The sequence below is a fragment of the Agelaius tricolor genome, unplaced genomic scaffold (assembly GCF_023055355.1).
Source record: "Agelaius tricolor isolate 1412-34295 unplaced genomic scaffold, bAgeTri1.0.p SCAF_13, whole genome shotgun sequence".
Lineage (NCBI taxonomy): Eukaryota > Metazoa > Chordata > Aves > Passeriformes > Icteridae > Agelaius > Agelaius tricolor.
The window spans coordinates 3,093,916-3,121,884 of record NW_027269273.1 but is presented as its reverse complement, the minus strand read 5'-3'; the positions used below and the strand labels follow the sequence as shown (position 1 = coordinate 3,121,884).

Here is a 27,969-nt window from a genome sequence, read left to right as displayed (position 1 = left end):
ATGCTTTTAGTAAGCGAAAGCAGTAAAGATCTTAAGGCAGAGTTTTTATTGATGCTGGTTTAAAACCGCTTCATGGCTGTTGGGTCAGGCTGTGGGGAAGAGGCAAGGGAGCAGCGCATGAGGGGCGTCTCCGGCCCTACAGGAGCAAATCCTCCTCCGACAGCTTTTCCTGCAGCTCGCTGCCTCGCAGGCTCTCCAGGAGGGCAGGCAGCTTCACCTCAGAGAAACTGTCATTGTCACCGAGCCCCGACCCAGAGGCTGGCTCTGCTTCCACCATGGTATTGGAGCCAGAGCCGGCATCCTCACTGGAGAGAGGGAATATGTCAGCCAGCTCCTGGTACCGCTTCATCCTGAAACACAGAGTGGCAATTTTCTCTCACTGATGAACACATCAAAGCCTCACATTACCGTGGGCGAGCCACGCCATGACAGGACTGTCGAGGCAGGAATATACATTTTGGGGTGCTAGTGGGAAAAAAGCGTATTTTATGGTTGGCTTTTCGCAAATATTCAAATGAATATTATATGTGTTTGTTAGAAAGTAATGCTGTATTAATTTTCTTTAGTAGTGTGTTAAATATAGTTTTAGTTTATAACATAATGTTAAAATAGAAACTATGCTATGTAGGAAACTTTTTTTCTAAAGAGGGGACTTGCACTGACATAGCAGCCACAGGACACCCAAATCTTTCAGAGAAAGAGAATTTATTGCTCTCTTATCAGAAAAAATGAACTTCTTCCTGCCTCACTCAGGCAGAGAGATGCCGTTAGGATTCAGAGGAAGAAGCTGACACTGCCCAGACAGAATCCATCCTGTGTTTGAATGGAATTTATGCATCATAAATGAGGTGTATGAATATACAACAGGCTGTTGCTTTTAAGGGTTAATCCTCTGTTAACGTGGGGCCTTTTTCGGGCTTATGCCGCCCAGAAAAGGTACCCGGACATCTGTAACTCTTTGTTTCTATTGTCTCATATTGTCCTAATTCAAATTGTCCAAAGTATTATTACTCTAATTGTATTACTATTTTATAACCATTTTATTACTTTTAAAATGTTAAAAACAAGCGATTGGCGTTCTGAACTTACAAGGAGGGGTCTGCGGCGGGGGGAAGGATCCTGTTGGCCCCAGCAGAGGGCATGTGGAACCAGGGCCCCTGCTCCTCGATGCAGTTGGCAGACCAGGCTTCGGGCCGGCACTTCACCCTCTTGTACCTCGCCCTCTGCATGGGAGCACCTGGGGGAATGAGCCACACATTGTGCACAAGGACATTATTCACCAGCTCCTGTGAACTTTATCAGCACCTAATAAGGCTTAAAGGAGCGGATGAAAGCAATTTGCATGGCCCTGATTGCTCAACCTCCGGAAAAGTAAAGTAACCCTGAAGACGTTTTTTTAAAATGGCTGTCGGCATCCTAAGTGATATTTTTGCCATCAGAGACATCAGGCACACCTGGCACACAGCACCAGGAAGTCCATGGAAAATCCCAGGGAATCCCCTCACACACAGCAGCAGGAAGCCCATGGGAAAGCCCTGCTGTCACAGCAAGGCTCATCCCCAGCTCACAGTGTGGCACAGCCATGGGCACCTGGGGGCTCAGCCTCCTGCAGCTCTCCTTGAAGGTGCAGGTATGTAAAAATAATGAGAAAACCTCTGGGGACAAGGCACCCAGCAGAGAGCTGTGCTCTCCTATGCTCTCCTTCCTCTGTTGGCTCCAGCTCTGCCCCTTCGAGTTCAACAGGCTGAGTTTTGGTGGGGATGTGAGAAACTCAAAGCAGGTTTTAGGGTTTATGGAGGCTCTGGGAGCACTTGCCAGAGGAGACACAGTTCAGGTCTGTGTGTCAGGTGTCACACAGTTCAGGTGTCTCCTAGACACAGCAAGGCTTTGTAAACCCAGGTTTTCAGTTCTGGGGCTCCCCAGGTGCCTGACTGGGGCTGTCACTGAAAATGTGGCTCCTCAAAAACTACCAAAATGACAAAATAAGGATCACATAATAAAGATAGGAGCACTGACATTTCATCCTTCCTCTTGGTCTCATGTAATTAATTTGTTCAGAAACCTCCTGGTGCATTCTCAACCTGTTGGCATTTTATCTATTTTCTTCTCCGTTTCCTGGGAATATCTTTCTGTAATTACACTTCTCTATTGCCCTATATATTTCCATAATGTACTGGATGACTTTCAGCTACCTCCTACACTCTTCTGTAAAAGAGAAAAGATCTCACGGGTGTAATTTCCTGCTGCCTCTACAGGATATCCCTTTTTCATACTTATTTTCTTCTCCTCACCTATTATTAAGAAGGTTTTTAATGATAACAGTGGCAACAAAATAAACAGCTGCAGCTGAAAAATTTGCAAATAAGCAACACAGAACAAGCAGGCCATAATCCCTCAAAGATCAGCCTCAGAGTGGTAATGCATATTGAGAGCCTCCACTACCACAGCTTTGGTTTGTGGACAAATTATATCTACATGCTTGAAGAGCGGTTTTTCTCTCACAAGAAACAAATCCACGGGGCAGGGCATCATGAATCAATATTTCCCTTTTGTCATTTTCGTGGCGTGTGTTGCAATGTTTTACGGAATAAACCGTTTAGTTTCCTCATACTTACAACCAGTTTCCTTTCCTGCTGCCCCCAGAACGCAGACCGTAGGAGTTATGACATGGGAGCTGTTACACACCGTGTCTGTAACTCACAACTGAGTAACAGCAGCAACCAGACCACGTTGAAAGGGACATTTAGAAAAATGTATCTTGAGATACGTAGACTGAAAGCATACACACACGCAACAACATCTTTTGGTTTTGAAAAACTGAAATGCTCCAATTGCAAAAAGCACATTTTCTTGCCATTTCCCCCCCAGCAAAGGAAACATCAGCAAACAGCCTTTCTGAGTAGATCTCATTACCCCCAAAAGAAGGCCAGTTTGTAAAATTCAGAGGCTGCTTACCCGGCCTCCATGCCTAGCCCAGAAAGAGGATTACTGAGAGAACAACCGCCCCGTTTTACCTTGTGCTGTGCATCCCACAAAGAGGATTAAACAAACAGCCAGGAAAATCCTCCCGTTACATCTGATAAGGAGCTGCATCTTGGCTGGCATCCCTCTGCTCCAACCAGCCTTCACCTCAGCCTCACGCTGCAGGAATAAGAGGAGCGAGGAGATCGACTTTTACAAAGTTTCCAAAACCTCAAACCCAACCCATAACCTGCGTCACCACTTCCTGATTGACGGGAGTGAGACATGAACAGAAAAGCCCAGCACTGGGGCCTTCCTGCCTCCATCAGCCCAAATTCAAGTTCCTCTGCCTGCATCTCCAGTTTTGCCCAAGGAGGAAAGCAAACCCAGGGCCCAGGAGCTGGAGTGAAGGTGGTGCTGCCAGCAGCCCGTGGGCACGGCACTCATCCCACCCAGCCTCTGCCCAATGCTGAGAGTGAAAAAGCAGTGCTTAATGCTCCCTGATTTTAGGGCAGCTGCATTTTTGCATTGGCACTGGCACTGCTTTTCCCTGCCTCAAGCCCTCACCAGTCACCAGATGGGTTAGAAGCCAGCTACTCACAGTCAGTGCATGTTTCAACAACTGGGGAATCCTCTTTTCCCACAGAAGTGAGTAAATTATCTCTGGAATCTCATGCCAGGCTTGGGGTTTTTTTTGGTTGTTTGTTGGTTTTTTTAAGCAGAATCATAGATATTCACAGTAGAAGTGAAAAAATGTATAAAGTTAGATAATATATATTCTGGTAGAAACATATCAACTCCCTCTGGAAGAGCACAGGCAATGTGCTTGGCCAGATCACACCGTGTGGTGCAAATGCCCCAGGAATGTGGCAAAGGGTTTGGATCACATGTGGCTCCACAAGGTACACATCTGAAAAGCCATGAAAGCTCTTCTATAGACAGAAAAATAGAAGCTCCCTTTCAGCTGGCTCATACCTTTTGCTCACCTTTTGGCTGTGATTAAAGCAGGCTGGAGTTCACTTCAGAGGAAATGACAAACAAGGAGGTTATCAAAGCAGGGGGGTTTTTCTCCCTCATTCAGAGCGCTGCTGGATTAACTGGGGCACTGACTGCACGGCCTTGCCAGCCCCGGGGCTGAGAGTGCGAGTTGTCTGTGGTAAATCTATTTTTGTGTGCTGGAAAGTCCACAGAGGCCCCCAGTGGGGCTCTGGGCTCAGCAGTGGCGTTCCCCAGGGCATGGTGTTCCACCAAAACCCCAGAAAGCAGCAGAGGAGATGCCAGCAGCTCCTCCCCTCTCCAGGCTGGGATTTACCACCGGCCTGAGGGACTGAGGTGCATGTTCAGCTTCGTGAGCCTCTGCACATGGGGCTTTTCTCTGGCACAGGAAAAATAGGAACTCAAACCAAGCAGTGCAGAAGGACTCGTGTGCAATGGTTTTTATTACCACCCTCATTTCTACTTGGTATTTTTAGCATCGGCTTTTTTTTTTCTTTTTTCTTTTCCTTTTTCTTTTCTTTTCCTTTCCTTTTATTTTCTTTGTATTTTCCTTTTCTTTTCCTTTCCTTTTATTTTCTTTTTATTTTCCTTTTCTTTTCCTTTCCTTTCTTTTTCTTTTCTTTTCCTTTTTCTTTTCTTTTTATTTTCCTTTTCTTTTCTTTTCCTTTTTCTTTTCTTTTTATTTTCCTTTTCTTTTCTTTTCTTTTCCTTTCCTTTTCTTTTCCTTTTCTTTTTATTTTCCTTTTCTTTTCCTTTCCTTTTCTTTTATTTTCCTTTTTCTTTTCTTTTTATTTTCCTTTTCTTTCCTTTTCCTTTCCTTTTCCTTTTTCTTTTCTTTTTATTTTCCTTTTCTTTTCTTTTCCTTTCCTTTCTTTTTCTTTTCCTTTCCTTTTTCTTTTCTTTTTATTTTCCTTTTCTTTTCCTTTCCTTTCTTTTTCTTTTCCTTTCCTTTTTCTTTTCTTTTTATTTTCCTTTTCTTTTCCTTTCCTTTCTTTTTCTTTTCCTTTCCTTTTTCTTTTCTTTTCCTTTCCTTTTTCTTTCCTTTCCTTTTTCTTTCCTTTTCCTTTCCTTTTTCTTTTCTTTCCTTTTTCTTTCCTTTTCCTTTCCTTTTTCTTTTCTTTCCTTTTTCTTTCCTTTTCCTTTCCTTTTTCTTTTCTTTCCTTTTTCTTTCCTTTTCCTTTCCTTTTCCTTTTTCTTTTCTTTTTATTTTCCTTTTCTTTTCTTTTCCTTTCCTTTCTTTTTCTTTTCCTTTCCTTTTTCTTTTCTTTTCTTTTCCTTTCCTTTCTTTTTCTTTTCCTTTCCTTTTTCTTTTCTTTTCCTTTCCTTTTTCTTTTCTTTTCCTTTCCTTTTTCTTTGCTTTTCCTTTCCTTTTCCTTTTTCTTTCCTTTTCCTTTTCTTTCCTTTTTCTTTTCTTTTCTTTTCTTTTCTTTTCTTTTCTTTTCTTTTCTTTTCTTTTCTTTTCTTTTCTTTTCTTTTCTTTTCAGCAGTGCTCAGCATCAATAGGAAGCTGGGCAATCACAGGAGGAGGTGATGAGCCCCCACTTGCTGGAGGCAGCAGAAGCCACCCCTGCACAGCACCTCTCACTTTCCAGTGATCACGGGTACACCTGCCCTGTTCCACAGCCTCCTCTGTGCACAGCACCCCCGTGTGAGACAGCAAAGCTCCACTGCTATTTCTGCCCTGCCCAGCAGCCCAGGGCATTTTCCCCCACGGAGCCCCGTGGGATGCAGCCAGAGCGATGCCCACCCGCCATGGGCAGGGGGGGAGCTGCAGATTCCCTGCATCTGGAGGGAGATCTCGAGTTATCTGCCTTGGACCATCAGCTGATGGGGAGCTTGGAGCACTGGCACTTCTGCCACACAGTTCTGTTGGTTTTTTCTGTGTCTGCAGCACGCCTCAGGAAATGAGATCGCTCTACAATTGGTAGCTGGGGGAAGTCCAAAGCAAATGTTTCACCCCTGGCTCACGTTCGTCTGTGTTCAGGGCCCTGAAGCCTGCAGGGGGTCAGCCTGGGCCCATCTCCACTCTGCTGGTGCCCACACCCTGCTGTGTTTGGCAAGTAAAGAGTTTTCCACCTTCCTACAAACAGGGAAGGGATTGGAGACCTGGATGTGACCCAGGCTGGGATGTGCAGGAGTTAAAGTAAAGCATGTCCTTTGTGGAGAGCCATGGATGCCCAAGGAGCACTGTCTGTAAACCACTCAAGACACAGAATGAAAATACACAGCCCTAATTTTAAAAAATCTCATCTTGGCCTAGAGGCCACAAACTGCTGAAAGTTGACAAACTTTCTTTTTTTAAACAGAGAACAGCACATGAGCTAAACTATATATGAACACTAACCTTGAAATGTGCCATGGCATGACTATCAGAGTTCAAGAGAAACAGGATTTTAAGTTAAATATTTTAAATCCACAGAGGAGAGCTCAGTCACCATACCAAGGTCACCTACCTCAAATTTGCCTTCTATAAACTGTGAGAAAGATTCACAGGATAATGTTCTTCCTGCCTAGATCCTGTGCATGCAAACTGAAAGATTAAATATCCCAACAGAACAGGCCTATAAAAAGAAGCCAATAAATGAGGAGCAGGTCTTTGAGAGCACAGTTTGCTCCTGGAGCCTTCCTTCCTTACATCCCCTGCACTGAAGTGCTGCCATTATTTTCAAATCACATGCAAAGCAGGTTTCTTAACCTGCAAAGCTCTTGCTTTGATTTTTGTAAGGCATTGATTTGGGGAGAGGGGAGAAGGCTGCCTTGACACTGTGCACCCAGACCCCTGAGCTGACACCCAGGGAAGAAAAATCTGCCTGAAAAATCTGGGAGTAGTCCTAAACTACAATAAACTCTAAAGAGTGGAACTGCTCCTTAGCATAACCTTCAGAGCTGCTGTGTCTCCCAGCTGACTCAGGAATAATCACTCATTTATAGCATCACGAAATGGGGACCACCCTGCAGGAGGGCACAAGGACATCAACTGTGCTGGCCAGGGCAGAATGGGGGGCAAAAGGAAATGCCAGCAGGAGCCAGAGGGGCTCCACAGGGGTGTTTCAGCCAATTCTTTGGACACCAGCCCCTCCTCTGCCTGAGCCAGGTGAATGCTGGGGGAGCAGAGCCTGGCACAGCAGGGTCAGGCCACTCCCTCAGCAGGCAGCACAGGTTTACTCTGCAGCCTGTCTTCCTGACAGATGGACTGATGGACAGATGGACTCCCATGGGTGCAGGGGCACCCTCAGGCCTGATGCTTATCAGGGAGGCTCAAAGGCAAGGCACTATCTGTCCAGGCAGGGAGAGATAAAGAACTTTCTGATTGACAAGTGCTCAGGAATCAGATAAAGCCCAACTGCTGTGGGGCAGCTCTGCTCCCAGGGTCACCTTCCCCTGCCTCAGCTGACAGGACCTGAGCCCTGGGTCAGCCCAAGCTGAGCCCTGCACCCCTCCAACATCCATCCCCATGGAGCAGCAAAGCCAGCAGCCAGCTGGAGCAGCTGGGGGGTCCTGAAGCACTGGGCCCTGCCTGTGATGCTCAGCTCTTTATTTGCTCTGCTGAGAAAATAGAAATCCATATTTTTTACAGGTCACTGCTCTGGGGAGCAGCCAGTACAGAAAAGGCTACATCTGTTACAAGCAGAGCTGGAAACAAGAGTGAAGAGAGAATGATGGCAACAGAGAAAAACCAGGATAGACAGGGCACAGGAGAGAGTGGCTGAGTGGCAGCTGGGTCCAACACAGGGATCATTTGTTTTGCCCATTGCCTTTTGGGAAGGCAGAACAGTTTTCTTCCCTGACACTCCCTGCTGAAGTGGGATGAGATTCATGAGACCTGCATATCCTGGATAACCAACAAGGCCTGGGCACATGGGTCCATCTCAGGGAGTAGCCATGAGCTGCCCTGTTAAATGCCCCAAATCACCCTTGATGCCCTTCAGAAGTGAGCTCCCCTCCAGGCAGGCAGTCCAGCTAAATTTAAGGATGCCTTTTTCCACCAGCTCATGTTCAACCAACCAACCTTTGGGGACTGAAAGCCAAAATCTCTCCTTTTCAAAATAACAAAGACCTGGCAACCCAGAGAGGGAGGTTTGGGTCCAGCTGGGGGGGATTTCTAAATCCAGCCCTGAGTAAAAATTAATTCTTAGCCTGGGCCACATCTGAGCTCAGCACCTGGGCCGTGCTCACCCCTGCACCCAGAGCAGCACCAGGCATCCCTCAGCCCCTCGTGCCACCCTCTCTCCTCTGAGGGCAGCACCGGGGCCTGGGCCCTGCAGATAAGATTTGGATCTTGTAAGAAAACACTGAAGACATTTATCACACAGAAATCAGGCACTCCTGCCATCTAGATCTCACAGAAGAACAACTCCTCCCTTCTTCCCCTGGTGGAGTGCAGGGGGAGATCGTTGCTGGAAAGCCACAGCTGCATCAAAACTGAGCACAGACAGGAAGCTGCCAACGACCTCCCCTCCCTCCCAGAAACCTTGGCCAAGCACCAGGCCTGTCCTTCAGGTGGGACAAGCAGCTTTCCTTGCTGCTGCTGGGAGTGCTGATGCTTTCTGCTTCCACCTGCAGGAGCACAGTGCAGCAAAGGCTTTGGCTGGCAATTGCAGGACTACAGCTTAAAAGCAACAGCTTGTTAAGGCATGGCACTGCAGCCAAGCTCTGGTTACTGATTAGGGAGGCAATTTCAGCAGCTGGGTGTCCTTTAGAACTCCATCCAGAGCAGCAGCAGCCCCACAGTGCGAGCAGGACCTGCACAGTGGAGCATGGGCTCACACAGGAGTAGCTGGGGAAATGCCCCTAAACCCAGAAGGAATGAACAAGGCAGAGAAGGATGGTGCTACAAAGATGTTTTCAAAGCAAAGCCTGGTTCCTGCATGGCTTCTCAGGGAATGTTTTCACTCTGAACCAGTTGGTGTTGCTGCATGTTACTGGTTCCAGCCCAGCTACCCAGGATTTAGACACAGCTATTTCTCCATCAGCTGGTTTCTCCAGCACAGGGCAGCCTCACACAAGTGAGCTACTCACAGCTTTTAGATGATTTTGTCAGCCCTAGGTTCTTGCCCATAGATCCACCCCAAGCAGCTCACCTTGCCTCCACTGCCTGCACAAGTGCAAACTTATTTCTATGTACAAGCACCATTGGTGACACAAACTTCACACCATGTGTGGGGAGAAAGGACCTCAGTAAATTTGGGGAGGTGAAGAGGAGCTGGAAGCAGTGATTCTCCTGTGGAGGTCTCCCCATGAAGCAGACCTGTGTGCAAAGTGGAGCAGAGCTGGTGTTTGGGCCCCAGTGAACCAGCCTGGAGTCACAGCCTTGTGATCTTCACTGAATTGTTGGGGAAATAGGTGAATTTGTGTTTACATGAAAAGAGAACTGTATTTTTTCCCCTATCAACCAAAGGAGCTAGGCATTTCTTAGCTAGCTTTAAGCACATTTGATTAAGTAGAAGCATCCTTTCATTTCAAAGTGTGACAGAAGAGAAAAATGAGGAAAAGCAGGAAAATCAGCTCTGCCAGGAGCCTCTCCCAGCAGGACTGGCACTGCCCAGGCCTCCCAGCTCTTTTTGAAGGATGTGCTCCCTGCTCTCTGGGGGGATGCTGCTGCAGCAGGAAGCAACAGGCTCCAAACTGCTGCTCCTCAGGTTCAGAAACTGCAGTGCTGACAAAGCTGCTCTGCCCCCTTTCAAGATGAGCACGTCCCTTTTGAAAACATCATTTGCATTAACTAGGAAAAAAGATTTTTTGTCTTTTCTTGCTTCAAGGACTCGGGGGTCAGCCGCAGGGAAAGCTGAAACCTGGGGCAAAGCTCACTTCATGCAACATTTGCAGCAAAGGGAGGCCAGGACAGCCTGGCCAGGGAGGTGAGAGTCTCAAGCCCCTTGTGCCTTTGCAGAGAGAAGCAAAATGTGTCTTTCCATGAGCCCTTGTAACTTGGCAGCTCAGTTCCATTGGAAAACTTTAGGGCAAAGCACATGGAGACACTAAGAAGTGTTTGACACCCAATTTGCCAAAAGCTCCAGATGTGGACAGGCAAGATGGACAGCAGTGTCTGATACTTACCAGGTGTCATGCACAAGCCATTGGCAAATATCTGATTTCAAAATCTTAACTTTGCTAGCAGGGGATTATGTTGGTTTTTCTGTCCCCTCCTTGTCTGCAGACCATATGCTGGCACGATGCAGTATCTCAATTTCTGTCTCCTTGTCTGCACTAGAAATCACTTCTAATGATTCATCACTGCCTCTGTTATTTAAAAGTCCTGGAATTGAGGTGGGAGGAGGCTCTGGGCCCACCTGACTGCATTCTCTCATGGGCTGCTGTGAAAATCCTCTGGTGTTACCTGAAGCCACTGCCAATCCAGAGATGGCTCAGAGTGATTTGAGACCCTCCCTGGGAACTTTTTGCTCTTGCTCCATTCCAAGACACTTAAGTATGCAGAAAATCATCTTGTTCATTCCTTTTTTTGAAAAAAAATGCTTTTCACCCACAGATCTCAGAAGAAGTCTGACACAAGCACTTTGTACTCCTTTTACAGTATTCAGAGACTAGCACCAGCTCACTCATCACATGCCTATCCCAGTCTTTCACTGATCACTCATCCAATTCCTCTTTTTTTTTTCTGCAGAAAATTGCATTAAAAAACTCAGATAGAGAAATCCTTGTATCCTGGTCCAATGCCAACCAGCAAATCTCTTTCACAGCAACAATGAGCATGTAAAAACACTTTGCTCTATTTTGTGCCCACCAGATGCCAAAAACTCAAGCACTAGATATTTAAAACATTGCTATAAACACCCAAATCATTAAAACCTTTGGTGTTAAGGGACCACTTTATCAGTAACTTCAGTATCAAAGAGTCAGTATCACAGACATTTTCTCTTCTGAAGGGAAGCAACACATTTTCCAATGTGCTGTGCTTCATATCCCAACAGTCTGCCTGGCTCTCCAGCTGCAAAGACACAACCAAACAATGGCTTTGGAAAAAAGGCAGCCAGGCAAATGGTTCTCATCAGGAAACCACTGGTTTTGCCCCTACCCATGACAAGGAGGAGTTAGAAAGCACCAAAGTGCAAAATGAAACAGCTCAAGGAGGCACTTTGGACAGAGTTCCCAGGAAATACGTAAAAACACTTTTCAAAGCAAAAATTAATCATTTGTAGGCAGCTCTAAAATAGCCACAGATGTTGCAATAGAAGAGGAAAGAAAGTTGACAAATGCTTCTCACCACAACTTTATACACTTGGCTTTCTTGTAACAGTCTCTAGTTCTGTAATTTTGAGACTGCAGAAGGGTTTGCCAGACAAGCCATATCCTCCTTTATAGGAGCACATCTGGGCATCTTCCAATGAACAGTTCCTCAGAAAACATCCAGGAGACACCAACTATCTCAGTCTTTTTGTAGAAACACACAAGCAAAGGTCATCTGTGCTCCCTCTGTGCTGAGCAAAAAGGAAACCCCAAACAAAAGTGAGCTGGGTAAAGCCACGTGTTGAGTAAAACTCAACTGCTGTTTCTCATTGCCTGGTGTCAGGGCTAAGCAGGCTCCCACAGGGTTTCTGGAGGTGGAAGCACCATCACACTGACACATCTGATGTGTTCACAGAGCAGGAAACCATCCACACTGAGCCTGTGAAAACCTCCTGTGAAAAATGAGTATTTTCTGATTGGCTTTTCACAAATATTCAAATGAATATTATATGGGTTGTGTTAGAAAGTGATGCTGAATATTCATTCTCTTAAGTAGTGTGTTAAATATAGTTTTAGGTTATAACATAATGTTAAAATAGAAACTATGCTATGTAGGATATTTTTTTAAAGAAAGGACTCACACCAAGATAGCAGCCATAGGACACCTGAATCTTTCAGAGAAAGAGAATTTATTGCTCCATTATCGAGTTCTTCCTGCCTTGCTTGCTCCTGAAGACTCAGTCAGGATTCAGAGGAAGAAGCTGACACTGCCCAGACAGAATCCTGGGTTTGAATGGAATTTATGCACCATGGATGAGGTGTATGAATATGAAACAGGCTGTTGCTTTTAAGGGTTAATCCTCTGTTAATGTGGGTCCTTTTTCAGGCTTATTTTGCCCAGAAAAGGTACCTGGACTGTCTGTAACTCTTTGTTTCTATTGCCTCATATTGTCCTAATCTCAATTGTTCAAATTTGTATTACTCTAATCATATTACTATTTTTATTACTATTTTTATTACTATTTTTACTATTTTTATTACTATTAAACGTTTAAAATTCTAAAAACAAGTGATTGGCATTTTTCACAACAACCATGCCCATCACTCCATTTTATGACACCTACCACATCTCTAGCCAGCATAAGAATTAAGCTTCAATGAAACCCAAACTGGTTTGAATCAAACCAAATCACTTCTCATGAGTGCATTTGCCATTTGAAGAAGTACATGAGGTTATAGCTCTGATCTCACACTTGACAGGAATTCTACAGAAACTTGGATTTCTTGTAAATCTCGCTGCTTTGTGCTGGCTAAGGAGAAAAAACGAGTAGAACAACAAAAAAGGGGTTTCAGTTGTGAGACGTTTTTGCTGTACAGAAAGGAATAGAAATGCAGGTTAAACAGAGTTCACAGGAACCTAATCTTCAATTAATCTGTGAAATAAATGCCTGACCTCACACATACTTTACAGTTAAAACTCAACATTCCTGAAGGGAGCTTTGCTGCCTAATCCAACAAGCTCCCCACCTCCTTTTTTATTTTTTTTTAACCAAATACAGAACCTTACATAAGTTCATTCTCTCAAATCATTGAACAAACAGGAATTACTCAAAGGGCCTTTTTAAAAAGATGCCTTAAAAGAAGCACAGCACAGTACTTTGTGCTGAGCATCTGGCACGATGCAGTCTCCAGCAATAAAACAGAATCAGCTGCCAGAGCCTTGAACATTCAGTCCAGGAGATGAACTGGCATCATTGCTTTCTGTAACTCCAGATGCATTTCTATGAAATGTATTTTTTTAAAAAGTTGGGAAGCCAAAGTGTTCAGGGTATCTCCAGAGGAGAGAGCTCTCCAAGCCACAGTGCCAATCACACTGATTGTGTGGAAAAGCTCTGATCCTGCTTCTGTCAGGCCTTCTTAGCTCTGGACCTACTCCTACCTGTCTGCTGAGCTCTCACTTGCTTCTGGTGGATCCAGGGTGCTTCTCTGCACACCTGATGATGGTTAAAAGGGATACATCAAATTATTAGAAAGGACACATCACCCTGCACTTCATTCAGCTGTGCAGTTACCTGCAGGTCATTTTTCACACTTACTTCAGACCAGTATTTGAAGGGGAAAAAAAAAAAGATTTTTTATGCTAGGATAGCCCACAAACTATCCTGCTCCAAATTACAAGAAAGCTAATGATGGTGCTTTACAAAATTTGCTCAAAGGCAAAAGTATAGAAGGAAAAAAAATCCCAAACAACTACGCCAAACATGTTTTGCTGCCTTCTACTTGAATATGAAACTAAAAGTTAGCAGAAAAAATTTTAATCTTTTTGTTTGTGGCAAAGGTGCACACTAGCTTTAACTGAAATCAGACAAAAACAAAGTGCAATCGAGCCTGCTGAGAGATGTTTCACTGAGAAACTAGGGCTGTCTTATTTTCAGGCACAGGAAAATCTGAATTAAAGATCTGACTGCAAAAATGAAACTCCTAGAGGCTGACTAGACAACTATTTAGTAAAACATAAAAACCACACACAGGCACGTGCACTCTCTCTCTCCCTGACTCTACAGGCACACAGGTAGCTGCTCTAGTTTTGAGTTTTGCTGCTGCTCATTTCCAGCAGCCATTTTTTGCTGGCCTATTTGTTTGTGGTTAGCAGCCTAGCCTGCAGAAGGGGTTTTTACCATTCAGCTGTGCCTGCTTTCCCCTCACAGCCTGTAACAAATGGGATGTTCCCCCCTTCAGCCTCCAGAAGGATCCAGCTGTTTGACCATTCTCCTTCCATGCCCTCTGGTGCTGTGAACATGGTCCCACCCTGTCAGCACTGCTGGTGCACTCCTGGAGGGGACAGAATATAAGGAAACAAAGATAGTGCAGAAAGTAATGTTACCCCTGAGGAGATGCAGCTGGGCCAATTATCCAAGATTAGGACAGGCCTGGCTTTACCAGGCCACAGCTGTGACCAGTGAGAAGAAGATGCTAGAAAAGAGTGGGGTGGTGTTGAGAAGGGAACTGGAGTCAGTGGCTGCTCTGTGAAGAAGGAAGAGCCAGTGTTCTGAGGAGCTGCCCATGAGAAACACCAAGAAGGTGTGAAACTTTTGTGATAAGGGCACAACAAGAGACAACACCCTAATGCACCAAGTCCCAGTGTCCCTGCCCCATGTCCCTGGAGGCTCTGCCATCACCTCCTGCTCTGCCTGTGTTTCATCTCTAACAATTCAGAGTTCCCAATGCAGCCCCTGCTAAAAGAGCTCCCTGAGCAGCACAAAGAGAAGCTCCCATGGCACCAGGCTGTATCAGGCAAATGTCTGGAGCAGTAGAGCCCAGGCCTATAACCTGTGATATCCATGGTGTGTTAGAAGCATTGTCTCCCACCACAAAGAAATTTGGCTGCTTTCTTGCTCTGGCTCCCAGCACTACAATTGCTCAGGTGTTTTTACTGAAAACACTCATGGAAACATTCACAACTACTTCTTTTGGCCAAAGTTAAAATATTGTATCTTAGTAAGACACAGGAAACAGAATTCCAAGGACTCTGAAGAAACATTTAGCCAAGCTAGTCCATTTATTGAGCCTATATCAACTGGGTTTTGATTAACAAGGGAAAAGAACAACAAGCAACATACAAAATAAATACTGAAAACAAGTTCCCTTCACATTGATAAAGTTTTCTGGGGACAAATGTTAGAAGAGATAAAATGCATTCTAGCTGGAAGAACGTGCCTCAGGTTTATAAGAAAAAAATTTCTTAGAGAAGAAGATTCTCTTAAAAGAAACTATTTTCATACAGCACTACACTTAAGAACTGAACCATACACCAAAGAAAAAGCTGTGAGGGAGAAAAGGTTCATATTTACATATAGGACACACAGTACAAAGCATGAGCTGGACTTACACTTTACACTGAGAGTTGATACCATTAGTGTGGGTGAGCTGTGGAGCAGGAGAGCTCAGAGCTGTTCACAGGGTTACTCTAGGGCAGGCTCTGGGTGGGTGCCCCTGACCTCTACCAATCAGTAGGGAAGCTGTGCCACAGCACTGGCCTGGACAGGTAACTGCTCTGACAGTGCCCCCTGCCTCCAAGGCAAGCACTTATACAAATGAAGACACCTTTGCTCTTAGCCTCTCCATGCTTGCTGGAAGAAGATTCACCATCTCCTTACTGAGTTCTAGTTCAGTCTCAATGGCAGGGACAGCATCTGGATACTTCTCACAATAGTCTACCAGAAATGTGTAATACTCCAGTGATGTCTGCATATTTTCCAGTTGCTTTTTGCTATCTGAAGTAATGAGCTTACCATACAGGCGTGCAATGTGAAATTTAGCCACCATGGCAGGGCGGAGAACATCTTCCTCGAGTTTCTCAGGAAACACCTTATCAGGGTTCCTCAAAGAATCCAAGAAGAGCTCGTAATATTTGATGGCAAACTGAGCCAAAGAATTAATTTTTTTAACTGTGTGTGAATCTAGCTTCTCTAACCTGTTCCCAATAGCCACCTTCAGATCCATCATCTCATAGTAGGTGTCAGCCAGCTCACACTGCAGCTGCCTGCGGATCAGCAGGTAGTACTGGGGGTTCAGGTCAGTGTAGATGGGCTCCAGCATGTCTATCCTACGCTTGTGCATCTTGCAGCGCCTCTCATAGTCCTCTTCAAAGAAAGCAAGGACCTTAAACAAAGCACTGTGATCCTGAACAATCTCAATATGGTCAGTAACATAACCATCCACCTGAAAGAACTCTTTTGCCTCCTGAACATAGTTCTGACCAACCAGGAAGACTTCTCTGGCTTCTTGAAAATCTAAAGGATATACGCTGCTCACTTTCTCCTCCATGGCTAGGACAGAGTCACAGATATCACTGGTCCCAAAAAGAACAGCTTTCTTCCTGCCCTTCTCCTTTTCATCCTCTTCTTTCTTCCTTTGGGCTTTAAGTTCCAATTGCCTATCTGGATCCAGCTCTCCTATGTTATCCTGAAATGAGAAAGCATGCTAATTAAAACAAATCTGCCTTATAAAGAGAGACTGAATCATTCTGAGTCACCTTTGAAATGTAAACTAGTGAGCAACACGACAAAAGAGAAATCATTGATACATGAAGCCTTATATTAACAAAAGACTCGTGTAAATTACTTTATCAATTCTGAAAAGACATAAAATTAAGGTGGTTCAGTCTCCCTACCCTGTGTGACAAAATAGCCAAAGGAATAAATGTTAAACCCAAGGGCTCTCCTTCACAAAGCATTTCAGCAAATGCTGGTTTAAACACCTGAAGAAATACTTAAACAAATTAAGTGAACTGAATCAAATCTGAATGAATCCAATGTTTGAATGAATGAGAACATCAGCACAGAAAACTGCTGCATATTAAGACAACATTCTTACTAGCAGTTAAATAAGAAGGAATCTGTCAAATCAAGCTGCAAGAAAATGCAGCAGAGAGGAGGAAATTTTGTGAAGTTGCACAAGATGAAATAATTCCATAATTAATAAAAATTAAATAAAATTTAATTAATAATAGTTAAATAATAAAAGCAATGCACTGATCACTCTGCAGAGCTGATCCCCTATCAGGGGATATCTGTGCTTACTCTTAAGTGCTGCCTTTAAGTCCAACCATACCAAGAAGCACTTGCTCCATTGCAAGCATTTGCTGTTTTGCTCACTGGGCACTTGCTTACTCCTTGTTACCAACTGCAAACACCAAAGCAGATTTAGTTTGCTGTTAGACAATGACAGATACAGAACAATTTTCTGTTACCTCAAGCAATTTCCGAGCACTTTGCAGAAGATTCAGGCAATACTTGATCCAACACCTTGCAATTTCAGCTTTCCTCTCTGGAAGGTCCTGTTGGTCTGGCTCTGTTTCATCTGCTGAATGGACATAAACACACAAAAACTTTAAGAGAAGTCCAGCATTCCAGCAAGACCCTCAGATGGTCCATCCAAAGAATATACTTGTATTTCATTTTCCTCATGGGTAGACAGAAACATGTTCTCCATGTTAGTTTATGCAATAATTCTGTAAACTGTCATTCCTGGTAGAAACCCATATAGATTAACAAGGATTTGTCATGTATGAATTCTGAAAATAAATAGATAATAATTTATCTTTAAAAAGACCTTTCATCTTCAAGGTGTTTTACTGGAAAAAGTTTCCAGGTCTCTTTGTAGTAAGAGAAAGAAATCAGGATAATTCATTTTCTGAGCTTCAGCTGCCTGCCCAGTGATTGTGTCTGAGGATGGTAAAGGCATTTGCATTGCTATGGGCCCCAGATTTGCTACCAAAAAAGGAAACAAAATAGGGGAAACTGCCTTTGGTTAAGCTACCTGGTACAAACATAACATTTATTAGCTCTACAACTTCTCTATTTTTCTCCCCAAAGTCTCCCCACTATCATAGACAGCAGCACTGGTGATGTCTCAAGATAACATTTTCAAAAACCAAACAGATTTCAGCAAAAACTCATTTCCCAGTCTCCATGCAGAAGGCAGTGAGTTAGCTGAACAATGAGAGGACATTCCTACAGGACAGCAGCACTTCTGATCACCAAATAAAAAGCCAACTTCACACTCAGACCCACTGCACTCATTACCTTTCATTAGAGCAAATGAGTTTCTTATTAAGGAATTAAGAATTGCTGCTAATCTAAGAAAAGGCACATTTATTAATCATGTCTGTGTTAGTTTATATTCCAATTAACATGATAAAATGAAAGGGCCTGAGAATGGCCAATGCTGACTGTGTACTGCTCTTTGTGTAAATCAGAACTTTCTGCAAGCCCACAGCCCAGCTCTGTGCCATGCAAAGCCAGGCAAGGTAGGATAAGCAAATATTCTCCAGAACAAATGGGATTATCACTCCTCCTCTGTGGTGCAGGAAGAGATGAAGATACAACTGAGCTGGCTCATACTTGCTCCCTCTCCATGAATTAAAGCTCTACCAACTGGAAGCTTCCACTTGTCCAAGACAGACATAAAAAGTGCTGTAGATAAGCAAAGCCCAGGCCTAAAACAGAGCACTGACACTACCATGGAACCACAGGTCCCTAAAACCAGGGTGACATCTCTAAAGGTATCTTCTGCTGCCATTCACACTGGGCTGCCAAGTGATCCTTTGCACCAAGGCCCAAGGAACAAGGAGGGCAGCTACAACCCCAAAAGCAGCCACTGATGAGGCTGCAGCATCCAGGACAACACCAGCACCCTCTGGATTTGGGGTTTTAAAAGCTGCAGGTTTGCTCCTTCTTTAAAAGCCATTCCCAGGAAATATCAGGTTTGGTTCACTGAATGACTGCCCTCTGACCACTGAGGAAAACTGCATTTTTAGCACTTGTACAAGGCCAGATGGATGAACACTGCCACTGTTGAAGTGGATATTGTTTTAAATTTCACTTTTACTAAATGATTGCTTTCTGAAACACCAGAAACAAGCACTCTTTCTCAGAGGGTCTACACACAGCCAATCCTGAGCTGTAGTAGCAGTCACTTTTCAGAAACATTCAACTCTATTGAAAAATATTTTAGGAAATTAACATGGGGGAAAGTTCTGTACATCTTGTTAAACTTCAGTTTAGTGATGCTTAATTCCCAATCATTTTATTCCAAACATTTTTTATAAACTTACAGTCTTCAGCAGATGGCACCTGTCCAGCTTGGCTGAAGATGACACTGGCTGCTGCTAGGCAGTGTCGAGCCTCCATAAAGCATTCCTGGGAGAAAGAGAGCAGCATTTAGAGGGAGTGAGCAGCTCCTGAGAGAAACAGAGCAGCATTTAGAGGGTGTGAGCAGCTCCTGGGAGAAACAGAGCAGCATTTGGCAGGGTGTGAGCAGCTCCAGCACTGCTGTCACTTGGCCAAACCCCTCACCTCAGAGAGTGAGCACACATGACCACAAGGGAAATGACAGAGCTGAGAGGCTCTGGAGCATATTGCCCAGGCACTGGAAGAAAACACAATTTTTCCACACCTACTGGTGAACACAATATTTTCTATTGTTTGTTCTGTTCCACAGCCACAACACCAAGCTTTCCTTTCATACTGGCAATGCACACTGAATCTCTGACTGTTGTGGCTGCCCTGAGGTGAAGGAAATGATGCCTTGTGGCAAACACTATCACAGGGTGCTGGTGGGAACAGCCTGACACACAGCTCAACACCATGAGTCACATCTAGATTCCTTTACCCATATTTGGCAGTGCACTGTTAAATAACTGCTGATATCAATGTATCAAAAAGATATGGAAATTAGGAGTTACTATTGAAATTAGCATTAACTGGTTTAGGTAGGGCAGGAATCTTTTTAAGCAACAGAAAAGAGCATTTGAATAGGCTGGAATATAGAAATTCTGAAATAAAGCTGAAGTACATCCTAACAGTAGATTGTTTAGAGTCAACACATGGCAAACAGCTGCCAACTCACATATTCACTTTCATGCTCACATGGGTTCAAACAACTCTTGAGCACATGCTAAGGCACAAGGAACAATCATTCATTGTAAACAAAAAGCCATAGCTTGGCCCTCATGAGATGCTTTTGTTTTCAAACTTCATAGCAAGAGAACAACATAACAAAGAATTTTAAATTCAATTATTATAACCCCCAAGTTTACTTATGAACATGACATCTCATCACTGCTAATACTTCCTTAACTACAGAGCTTTTCTCATGTTTACAGCCATCAGAACCCCACAGGAAAGCCACCATGTCCTCTTCAGAAAAAACCTCACAGATGCTTCGTGTCAGAAGACAACTTGTGGTTTTATAGGTGCACATTTGTCACAGACATGAAAAATCCTTTCCTTAGGATTTTTCCTCCTGAGAAGCTGAGAGGCCTCAGGAACAAAATGTAAACAAAATGTAACCAATGGTTATCTGCTGCTGTGGAATGCAACAGGTGCATCTGGGATTGGTCTCATGTGGTTGTTTCTAATTAATGGCCAATCCCAGCCCAGCTGTGTCAGGACTCGGGTCAGTCACAAGATTTTCTTATCATTACATTCTTTTGCTTTGCTTGCAAGCCTTCTGATGAAATCCTTTCTTCTATTCTTTTAGCATAGTTTTAATATAATAATATTATAATAAAATAATAAATTATTATTTTATGATATCAACAATATTATATTAAAATTATAATATAATTAATTGATGTAATTACATAAATTAATAGGTTATTATTAATATGATAAAATAATAAATCAGCCTTCTGAAACATGGAGTCAGATCCCCATCTCTTCCCTCTTCCTGGGACCCCTGTGAACACGGTCACACCCATTTTCAATTCATTTGGAGCCCTGTGTCCAGGAGCTGTTTGAACAGTGGCATGAGTGGCCCAGTGGCAGCAGGACAGGCCTGGAGGGTCACCTTGGAGAGGTAGTACTGTGACAGAGTGGCCGCGTTGCGTGCCCATTCCACGGGGTAGTAGCCGCAGTACTCGAGCTGCCGTTTCAGGGTGGTGTGGCAGTACTGAGCAGCCTTCTCAATCATCTCCAGGTGCTGGTACACTTGGGCCAGGTAATACAGAGTATGTGTGTAGGCCTTTTCAAACCTGGAAAATCAACAACAGTCTCTTCAGATGGTTTGTTTTCCTCCCTAAATACTTACTCATGGTTATAGTAGCCTCCTCGGGTTAGGTCTAATAAGCTCTTGGAGGTCTGTAACACACCTAAGATAGCTCAGCTACCCTTGGAGGCATAAAAATCAGCAGGATGGCTTCTGTGGCAGTGTTGGAAACAGAAAAGGTTTAATCAAAGGCAAAAAGGTTTAATAAAAGGCAAAATAACAAACAGAAAAACCGAGCCAGGTGCAGGAGGTCTTTGCTCCTGGTAAAACACCTCACAAAAGTGATTGGTTTCTTAGTTCTCTTCTTTTTCTAGTAAAAGGAAGAGAACTTGCTCTTTTGCTCCTGTCCTCTCTTGCTCTTTTTGGCTCCTGTCCAATTAGCTCTCCTTAAGTTTGAGGTGAAGTTCCCTGGGCCTATGAGGTGTCTTTTTCACCTAATGGAGGAGACAAACTTCTGGGCTTATTTCTTTTTGAGGGGACAAAGGATGGTTTTGTCACTCCATCAACGAGGGGCACATTCCTATAACTCATAATTAAAAAAAAAAAAGTAATAATAATATAAGCATGCTGCTTAACACCCACCTTTTGGATCTTTCCTGATCTGTGAGTTTTTCTTCTTCTGCCATGAAATGTTCACTGGGATCCAGGGGAGGATTTCCATCCTGCAAGGGTACATGACACATTCAGCAATCTCCATTTCTTACTCTGTGGCACAGTGCTCCCTCTCCTGGCTACACATCATTGACCATTTGCCAGTCCCAAATTCAACAAAGCTTCCCATAACCCATCTCAGTGCCCCTTCTCCAGAGCAGTTCCATAACACTCAGGAGATTTAGAGGATGAAAGTCACAATTCCACACGGAATGACAAGGCTCACAGCTTGCAGGAGGCTTCTGCTTATGCATTTTAAAGCAATCCACACTGCCTGCACCAGAGATACTCAGCCTGGAGCCTGCAGGACTCTACTGGGCATCTTTATCTGGTACAATAACATTCTGGGCTTTGAGGCATCCATTTAACACCAAGCCTTCAAGTGTGAAATCTCCATTTGCCCAGCTGCAGTGCTGAGCAGCATGAAAACATCCTGCAGGAAGTCCTGCAGAGAACAGCAAGTGCTGAGAGCCCAGCAGAGCTGCTGTGAAGATTCTTCTAAAGGGACTCCCAGAGTCCACAAGCTGGCAAGACCATTCACCCAACCAAACAAGTAAAACAACACAATGCCTTTGGAGGATGAAGCTGCTAAACCTTCCTATCAGGCATAATCTACATGCAAGTATTAATTAATAGTGGTATTCCCATCATTAGAAGCACTTTTTTGTTCTTCAAGCCATGAGTTCTGTCAGACCCTTACACAGACAGCTACACACCTTCTGGCATTGCTGTGTCCACATCTGCCCTAAGACAATTGTCACTAATGTCACAGACAGCTCCCAGGAATCCCAACACATGAACACTGCTTTTGGCAGAGCTTTATGAGCCTGGCCTTATCCCATTTCCTTTGCAACTGTGAATAACTTCAGGTGCCAGTTCTAAAATGCTTCAAATGAAACCATTTTTTAAGGAGAGCTTTTCTCCCATTCCACACTGCATCCTGGAGGGTGCTCAATGTGTCTGCCCCCAACAAAGGCCAGGTCAGTTTGCAGCTTGTCTAGCCTTTCCTGACCCCATCTCTTTCTTAGCCAAAGAGAAAGGAAGGCAACAAATAAAAATCAGTTTCAATAACTGTTTTACATGAGTTAATGCAGACTCAGGTAGGAACAGGAACAAGGGCAGAGAATAAACTCACTTTACAGAGAAGAACACATCCAATATTTGTACTGCTTCTCATTAAAAATCCATGAACAGACTCTGCTTTTAACAGAAGTGTTTTACTCATCTTAAAAAATGAGCAAATGTACCTGAAACACAAACTGACAAATAAACTACAGCATGTTTAACCTACCAGAGGCATGTAGATTTTTGTATCTGGCCTTTTAATCTGTAGATCTTTGTTTGCACCTCATTAGTTTTTATGAGGTGAATTTATAACTCTTCCTCTTGTTTTCTTTAGATACAAACGTTCTAACAAGATTTGGAGTATATTCTGGCAAGCCTACAGCTATTCCTGCAAAGAAAAGAACTGAAATGACACAGTAAACAAAATTGTTGCCTCCTTCCTGTATATCTACAGATCTATCTCTGATATCAAGCCTTATACCTTTTCTTATCCTCAGAAAGAGCTCTCCAATTCTCCTTTCTAAGTGGATTTCATCAGCCCAAGCTCTTTGCCTGGGTTTTGCTTTAGGGGGAGAAACCACCCTATTAAATATGTAGGTTAATTGGACCCAGTCAGTAAACAACTAAATCCATCAGCTCAGGAAAATGCCTCCATCCTCAGCAGTTTACCAAAGACTCCCTGACAGCCTAGAAAAGGGGAATGTCACAAAAACTACATTCACATATTTATAATTTGGGAAAGACAAATCTTATTGTTGTATAAATCTATGGTTCCCTTTAAAAGCAAGAAGACTTAAAGCATAGCTGTGTTTGACTGCATAATGCCTTGGACTGTAAGTGGTAAATAATGGTGGGGGAAAAGTGTGGCAGGTGATCAGCAGGTATGAATAACCCCAGGGCTTTGGTGTGTATGGGAAGTACTTACAAAACTGATGTAGGTTTTTAGTACAGAAAGTTGTATATGTTTTTGTGGAAAAAAATGTTAAAAACAAAAGAAATTTGGGATTTGTTTTTTAATTTGTAGTAAACGAACTAAAATGTTGGGGTTTGTTTCTTTACATTGTCAGTAAGAATAAAAAGTTGTAAGGAGAAGAGTGTGGGTACAGAGAGCAATGCCCAACTTTCCCAGGCATTGTCGTGGGGAAGGCTGTGAGAAGATCAGAGGAAAGAATGAGGAACAATTCTTATCTCCACTCACTGCCCCTGATGCTGTGCACATGAGGAATGTGTTATGGAGATCTGCTTTCCAAAGGGAGGTTTCTTGACTGGCCACTGGTGATGGTGTTTGCATTCCAGGCCCAATTGGGCCCACCTGTGTCATGAGTAAGGGTGATGGGTTTTCTTAATAAGTATTTCTTAATGAGTATAGAAAGTGATTGATCAGCCTTCTGTGAGTCATGGAGCCAATGCTAATTATTACCCCTTAGGGACACCTGGCAGCAACAGAAGAGAAGTATTCTAGAAGTTTTACTCTGTTCTTATTACCCTTTAATTACTATTAATAATTTTTTCTTTCCCTTTTAAACCTGCTTTACCTTTCTCCTAATCCTACCTCACAACAAGAAAAATATACACTAACAATCAACCAACACTAAACCCCACCACACTGATTAATACATTCACCAAAAATCTCAACAAACCAAAGCCACTACACCTAGTCAGGCAGCAAAGCCCCAGAAGAAAATATTCAGTAACCACTACTAACAAAAAATGTCAAGTTTCAGAAAAGTCTACAGTGCAAATGTGAAGTACCTGGCAGCACTTTAATCCACTATAGCATAGCACCAGTTTAATTTCATTTCACTTTAATCCACTATAGCATAGCACCAGTTTAATTTCATAATAACTGGAGCAAGTGCCAGATGCTTTTGGAAGTCAGGTGATAGCTGGGGCTGGGTGTAAATATCAAAGCTGAACATCAGGAACTAATTAGACAGATCTCTGGTTAGCCCAACTGACCCTGAGGGCAGGAAAGAAGCTGACATAGTGGGGCTCCCTTCTAGATCCCTGACCTCTCCCATCACTGTGGCTGCAAAGGTGCAAAGAGAGCAGTAACCAACCAATTAAAAAAAAAAATCTAAAAATCTCCACAAGTATAATCAGTGCTCTGAAGCAATTCCATGGTAAAACCTGAACTGAACCTGTAATTTCATGAAGTTAAGGTCTGCCCAGCCCATTCAGCTGTGCTGAGACACAGCTACTGCTTCTTGAAGGCCACAAATGTTTTCAGCTCACTCCAGAACTGTCCCTGAGGCAACTCAGTGTAGGAACAGCTTTGCAAAGAGCTTAAAAATAGCACAAGGGAGTCTTTGTAGGATCCACAGCAGAATCCAGAGCTGAAAAGGTTGTTTAATATGCATGAGAGGGTTAGCTGTCTGTGAGATTGTCCTCTTGGATATGGAACTGAACCACTTGCCCCTGCAAAACACTGCACAGTCAGAGCAAACCATGCAAATATTAGTTTTGCTTCCTTTTCCCACTGAAAGCAATGGATATTTTTACTGCATTTCCAAGATAACATTTAATGATAGTCCTCATTAAGATCCAAATTCTACCAGACATCAACTTTGGATTATTAAAGGGCTTTCAAAAGGGACCATTATTTTTGAGCAAAATTTTTTCTAGTTTGAAATTAGCAAGTAATGCTCTAATTTGTCCTACACTGCAGTACAACTTGTATCACTTGCCAAAAGTATCACAGCAGCCAGCATAAAGCACAGAAACTCAAAATTCCATTGCATTTTGATTCCAAAGGTTCCTTAACCTGCAAGTGGCAGGTGAAGTAAGAGCTGCCATGACATTACCACAGTACCTCTTTCATGTATTGGTTATACAAGGCTTCTGCAGATTCCAAGTAAGTTTGTGCAGTTTCAATTTCATCCCTCTGAGACCACAGGATCCCCAGATTGTTCTAAAGGTAAAGGAAAAAAACAATAGTCACATTCCATTTGAATTAGACATTTTTTTTTGCAAACAATTGATCAGTCTTCATCCTTATATATGTGCGTGTTCTAATGCAATTAGGATTTCAAAAAGCAGAAATTGTGCCCACACATTTCACTGTGAGTGGCTCAAAAGGGAGGGGTTTTCACACAGCAAATTTCACATAAAAAATGCACCTCACAGTCCTTCTCTGTTTACTCTGCTACATAAGGACTAGTGTGTTCAAATAATGAGCTTTTTCCACAGAGCATCCAATTCATGCAGCCTTTATCACATACAGATATCAAAAAAGAGACAAGAAATCAGAAATTTGTTAACATGGCTCCATAGAAAAAAATTAACAAGAAAAAAATATGCTAGGAAATGAATGCTTGTATATTTTCAACAATGGAAAGAGATTTAAAGCACCTCTGAGGTCCAAAAGTTATAGACTACTGCCTTCAAATTTAAATTAAAGCAACTGCATCTGTGAACCCAACCTTGACAAAAAGTACTTCTAATTTTATTAATAAGATGGTGTAAATAATGATCTATGTGCTAATTTAAATCCTAGGCAGTGCTGTTACAAAACTCAAGAGGGCTAAAAAAAAACAACCAAAAACCTTCAAAATAATTCAACTGTGTAGCTGCATGCCAGCCCCGTGCCCCTTTCAGCTCCATTCCTCTGTTTTTATAAGAAAGCACATCACATGTTGTTTATGAGCTGGAACACTTTGCCCAGGGCCATGCAGAGGAACAGACCAGATTCCATCAGACAGAGCCTGGGAAACTCAATCTTATGCAAAAGCTCAGAAATCACAAGTGGGGCTAAAGAAAGAGGCCCAGCAGGAAAAAGGAATGCTTCTTCCTCCAAACCAGCAGTCAGGCCATGGTAACACACTGCAGGCATCCCAGGAGGTGGAGAAGTACTGCCACTGATGGCAATCACTGCTTTTAAATCAAAAATGGTTTAAATTAAGTACTTGAGGCTGCTGCAGCCCTTGGGACCGAGGGCTGAGGGTTCATTGCCCAGCCTGGGCTCAGCCCCAGGTCAGAGCAGAGCCAGCACTGCTGCTCACAGCGCCCCTCATGCACAACAAACTGCATCTGAAGGCCCCAGGACTGGGAGGTCCAGGCAGGCTTTGGGCTAACAGAGAGAAGAGCTGCCTTCCAGCACAGCAGTACCCCTGGTCCTGAGCCACCAGGGCCGGATCTTGTGTGGGAAAATGTCATTTACTTCAGCTGGAGCAATCTCCTCACCTCCCCAGGGGTAACAGATTTGTAGCAGTGTATCCAAACAGTGTAGCAGTGTATCCAAACCCACCCAAGGACGAGGAGCAGATGTAACCTCACTGTCCCAGACAACTCAGCTAATTTAACCAGTGTAATACAAATCATCATTTCACTTCCACCTTTCCATGTCAGCCCACAATTCCTTGACAGTTTAATGAGGAAGCACTATGGAGCCTTCTCTAATTAGGGCAACCATTTTTGACATAGATATCTAAATAACTGTTCTATTTCATGTATTAGAGGACTATTTCATTGTCTAGAGTCAGATGCCTAACCACCAGCTACCATGACAGAGTGATCAAGTAAAGGCCCTTCTGTGAATCTTCATGTAAGAAGGACTAATTTTAATTATTCCTTTCTTCAGAATAAAGAGAAAATATTATTACTTCAAACACCAACAAAACTGTATTTATGCATCTGGGACAAAATATAATAGCTTAAAATATAACAGGCAATGCTGAAAAAGAAACAATTTATCGCTTCAGGATAATGCATCAATAAAAGCATCTCCCAGCATCACTATGACAACCAAGGAGTTACTATATCACAAATTCTGGACGCAGTGAGGCCTTTTTCTAATTTATTCTCGCACAGTTCTTACAAGTTTTGCCTCGGTCTGTCCAGAAGAGCACGCTGATCTATCAACAATGAGAACATATTTTAGATGCGCTGCATGCCCAGAGGCATCAGCAGGAGGCTCAAAGCAGACAAGCATCCCTCCAACAACCACCACCGGCGAATGATTCCTTCCAGCAAGAACGGAAGGCCAGGGCTGCTGTGTTTATTAAGGTTAAAGAGCAGCATCTTTCAGGATGAGGGAGGCCCTGGATCTGCTGGCAGCGAGCGCCCGGCCCAGCCCGCGCAGCCCAGGCCCCGCTCGGCCGGGCCCCCGCCCCGGGCAGCCCCTCCGGCCTCCGCAGCCCACCTGGGCCTGGATGTAGAGGGACACGCAGTCCGGGGAGAGGCGGTGCGGCTCCAGGAGCTGCGTGCAGCGCTGCAGGTGCTCGTCGCCGGCCGACAGCTCCTCGGTGTCCGTGTGGTTGACGCCCAGCTCGTACTCCAGCACGGCCCGCCTCACGGCCAGCACCGCCTCGCCGCCCTCCTCGGCGGCGCTCAGCAGCTGCTTCACCTCCTGCAGCAGCGCCCGGGCGCTGTACTTGGAGCGGTACGGCTCGGTCTCGGGGTCCTTGAGGGACTCCACGGCCGAGAGCGTGCGGGCGGCGCGGAACTTCTCGCACACCGCGGGCCACCCTCCGCCCGCCGCCGCCGCCATCTTCCCGCTGCCCGCCCCGCCCCGGCGCGCGTGCCCGGGCCCGCCCCCGCCATGGCCCCGCCCCTCAGGGC

The 27,969-nt window shown here is 44.0% G+C and overlaps 2 protein-coding genes across 3 annotated transcripts; both read right to left on the bottom strand.

Moving 5' to 3' along the window:
* Nucleotides 1-31: 31 nt before the first annotated feature.
* SRGN (serglycin) lies at nucleotides 32-3,172 on the bottom strand. The gene is made up of 3 exons (XM_071438419.1): nucleotides 3,015-3,172; nucleotides 1,090-1,237; nucleotides 32-350 (listed from the first exon to the last, which is right to left on the bottom strand). The coding sequence occupies exons 1-3, from the start codon at nucleotides 3,103-3,105 to the stop codon at nucleotides 137-139; spliced, it is 453 nt and encodes a 150-aa protein (XP_071294520.1). The 5' UTR covers nucleotides 3,106-3,172; the 3' UTR covers nucleotides 32-136.
* Nucleotides 3,173-14,678: 11,506 nt separating this feature from the next.
* Nucleotides 14,679-27,927, bottom strand: KIFBP (kinesin family binding protein). Of its 2 annotated transcripts, none has more exons than XM_071438417.1 (7): nucleotides 27,551-27,927; nucleotides 25,223-25,321; nucleotides 21,277-21,356; nucleotides 20,497-20,680; nucleotides 18,761-18,845; nucleotides 16,895-17,007; nucleotides 14,679-16,107 (listed from the first exon to the last, which is right to left on the bottom strand). In XM_071438417.1, exons 1-7 carry the CDS (start codon nucleotides 27,896-27,898, stop codon nucleotides 15,229-15,231), a joined length of 1,788 nt encoding a protein of 595 aa, XP_071294518.1. In that variant the 5' UTR covers nucleotides 27,899-27,927; the 3' UTR covers nucleotides 14,679-15,228. The 2 variants fall into 2 exon arrangements, with proteins under 2 accessions (XP_071294518.1, XP_071294519.1); XM_071438418.1 differs by having other exon boundaries at nucleotides 16,895-17,004.
* Between the last annotated feature and the right edge of the window lie 42 nt (nucleotides 27,928-27,969).

What these genes read in the sequence shown, in the direction of transcription:
- SRGN (XM_071438419.1), bottom strand. Translation starts at nt 3,105, where the DNA reads ATGCCAGCCAAGATGCAGCTCCTTATCAGATGTAACGGGAGGATTTTC. An exon ending in TGTGGGATGCACAGCACAAG is followed by an intron (nt 1,238 to 3,014) that starts GTAAAACGGGGC and finishes TCATTCCCCCAG; the next exon opens with GTGCTCCCATGCAGAGGGCG. An exon ending in CCCGCCGCAGACCCCTCCTT is followed by an intron (nt 351 to 1,089) that starts GTAAGTTCAGAA and finishes TCTGTGTTTCAG; the next exon opens with GATGAAGCGGTACCAGGAGC.
- KIFBP (XM_071438417.1), bottom strand. Translation starts at nt 27,898, where the DNA reads ATGGCGGCGGCGGCGGGCGGAGGGTGGCCCGCGGTGTGCGAGAAGTTC. An exon ending in CACAGTACTACCTCTCCAAG is followed by an intron (nt 18,846 to 20,496) that starts GTGACCCTCCAG and finishes TCTTTCTCCCAG; the next exon opens with GAATGCTTTATGGAGGCTCG. An exon ending in GTGCTCGGAAATTGCTTGAG is followed by an intron (nt 16,108 to 16,894) that starts GTAACAGAAAAT and finishes TTCTCATTTCAG; the next exon opens with GATAACATAGGAGAGCTGGA.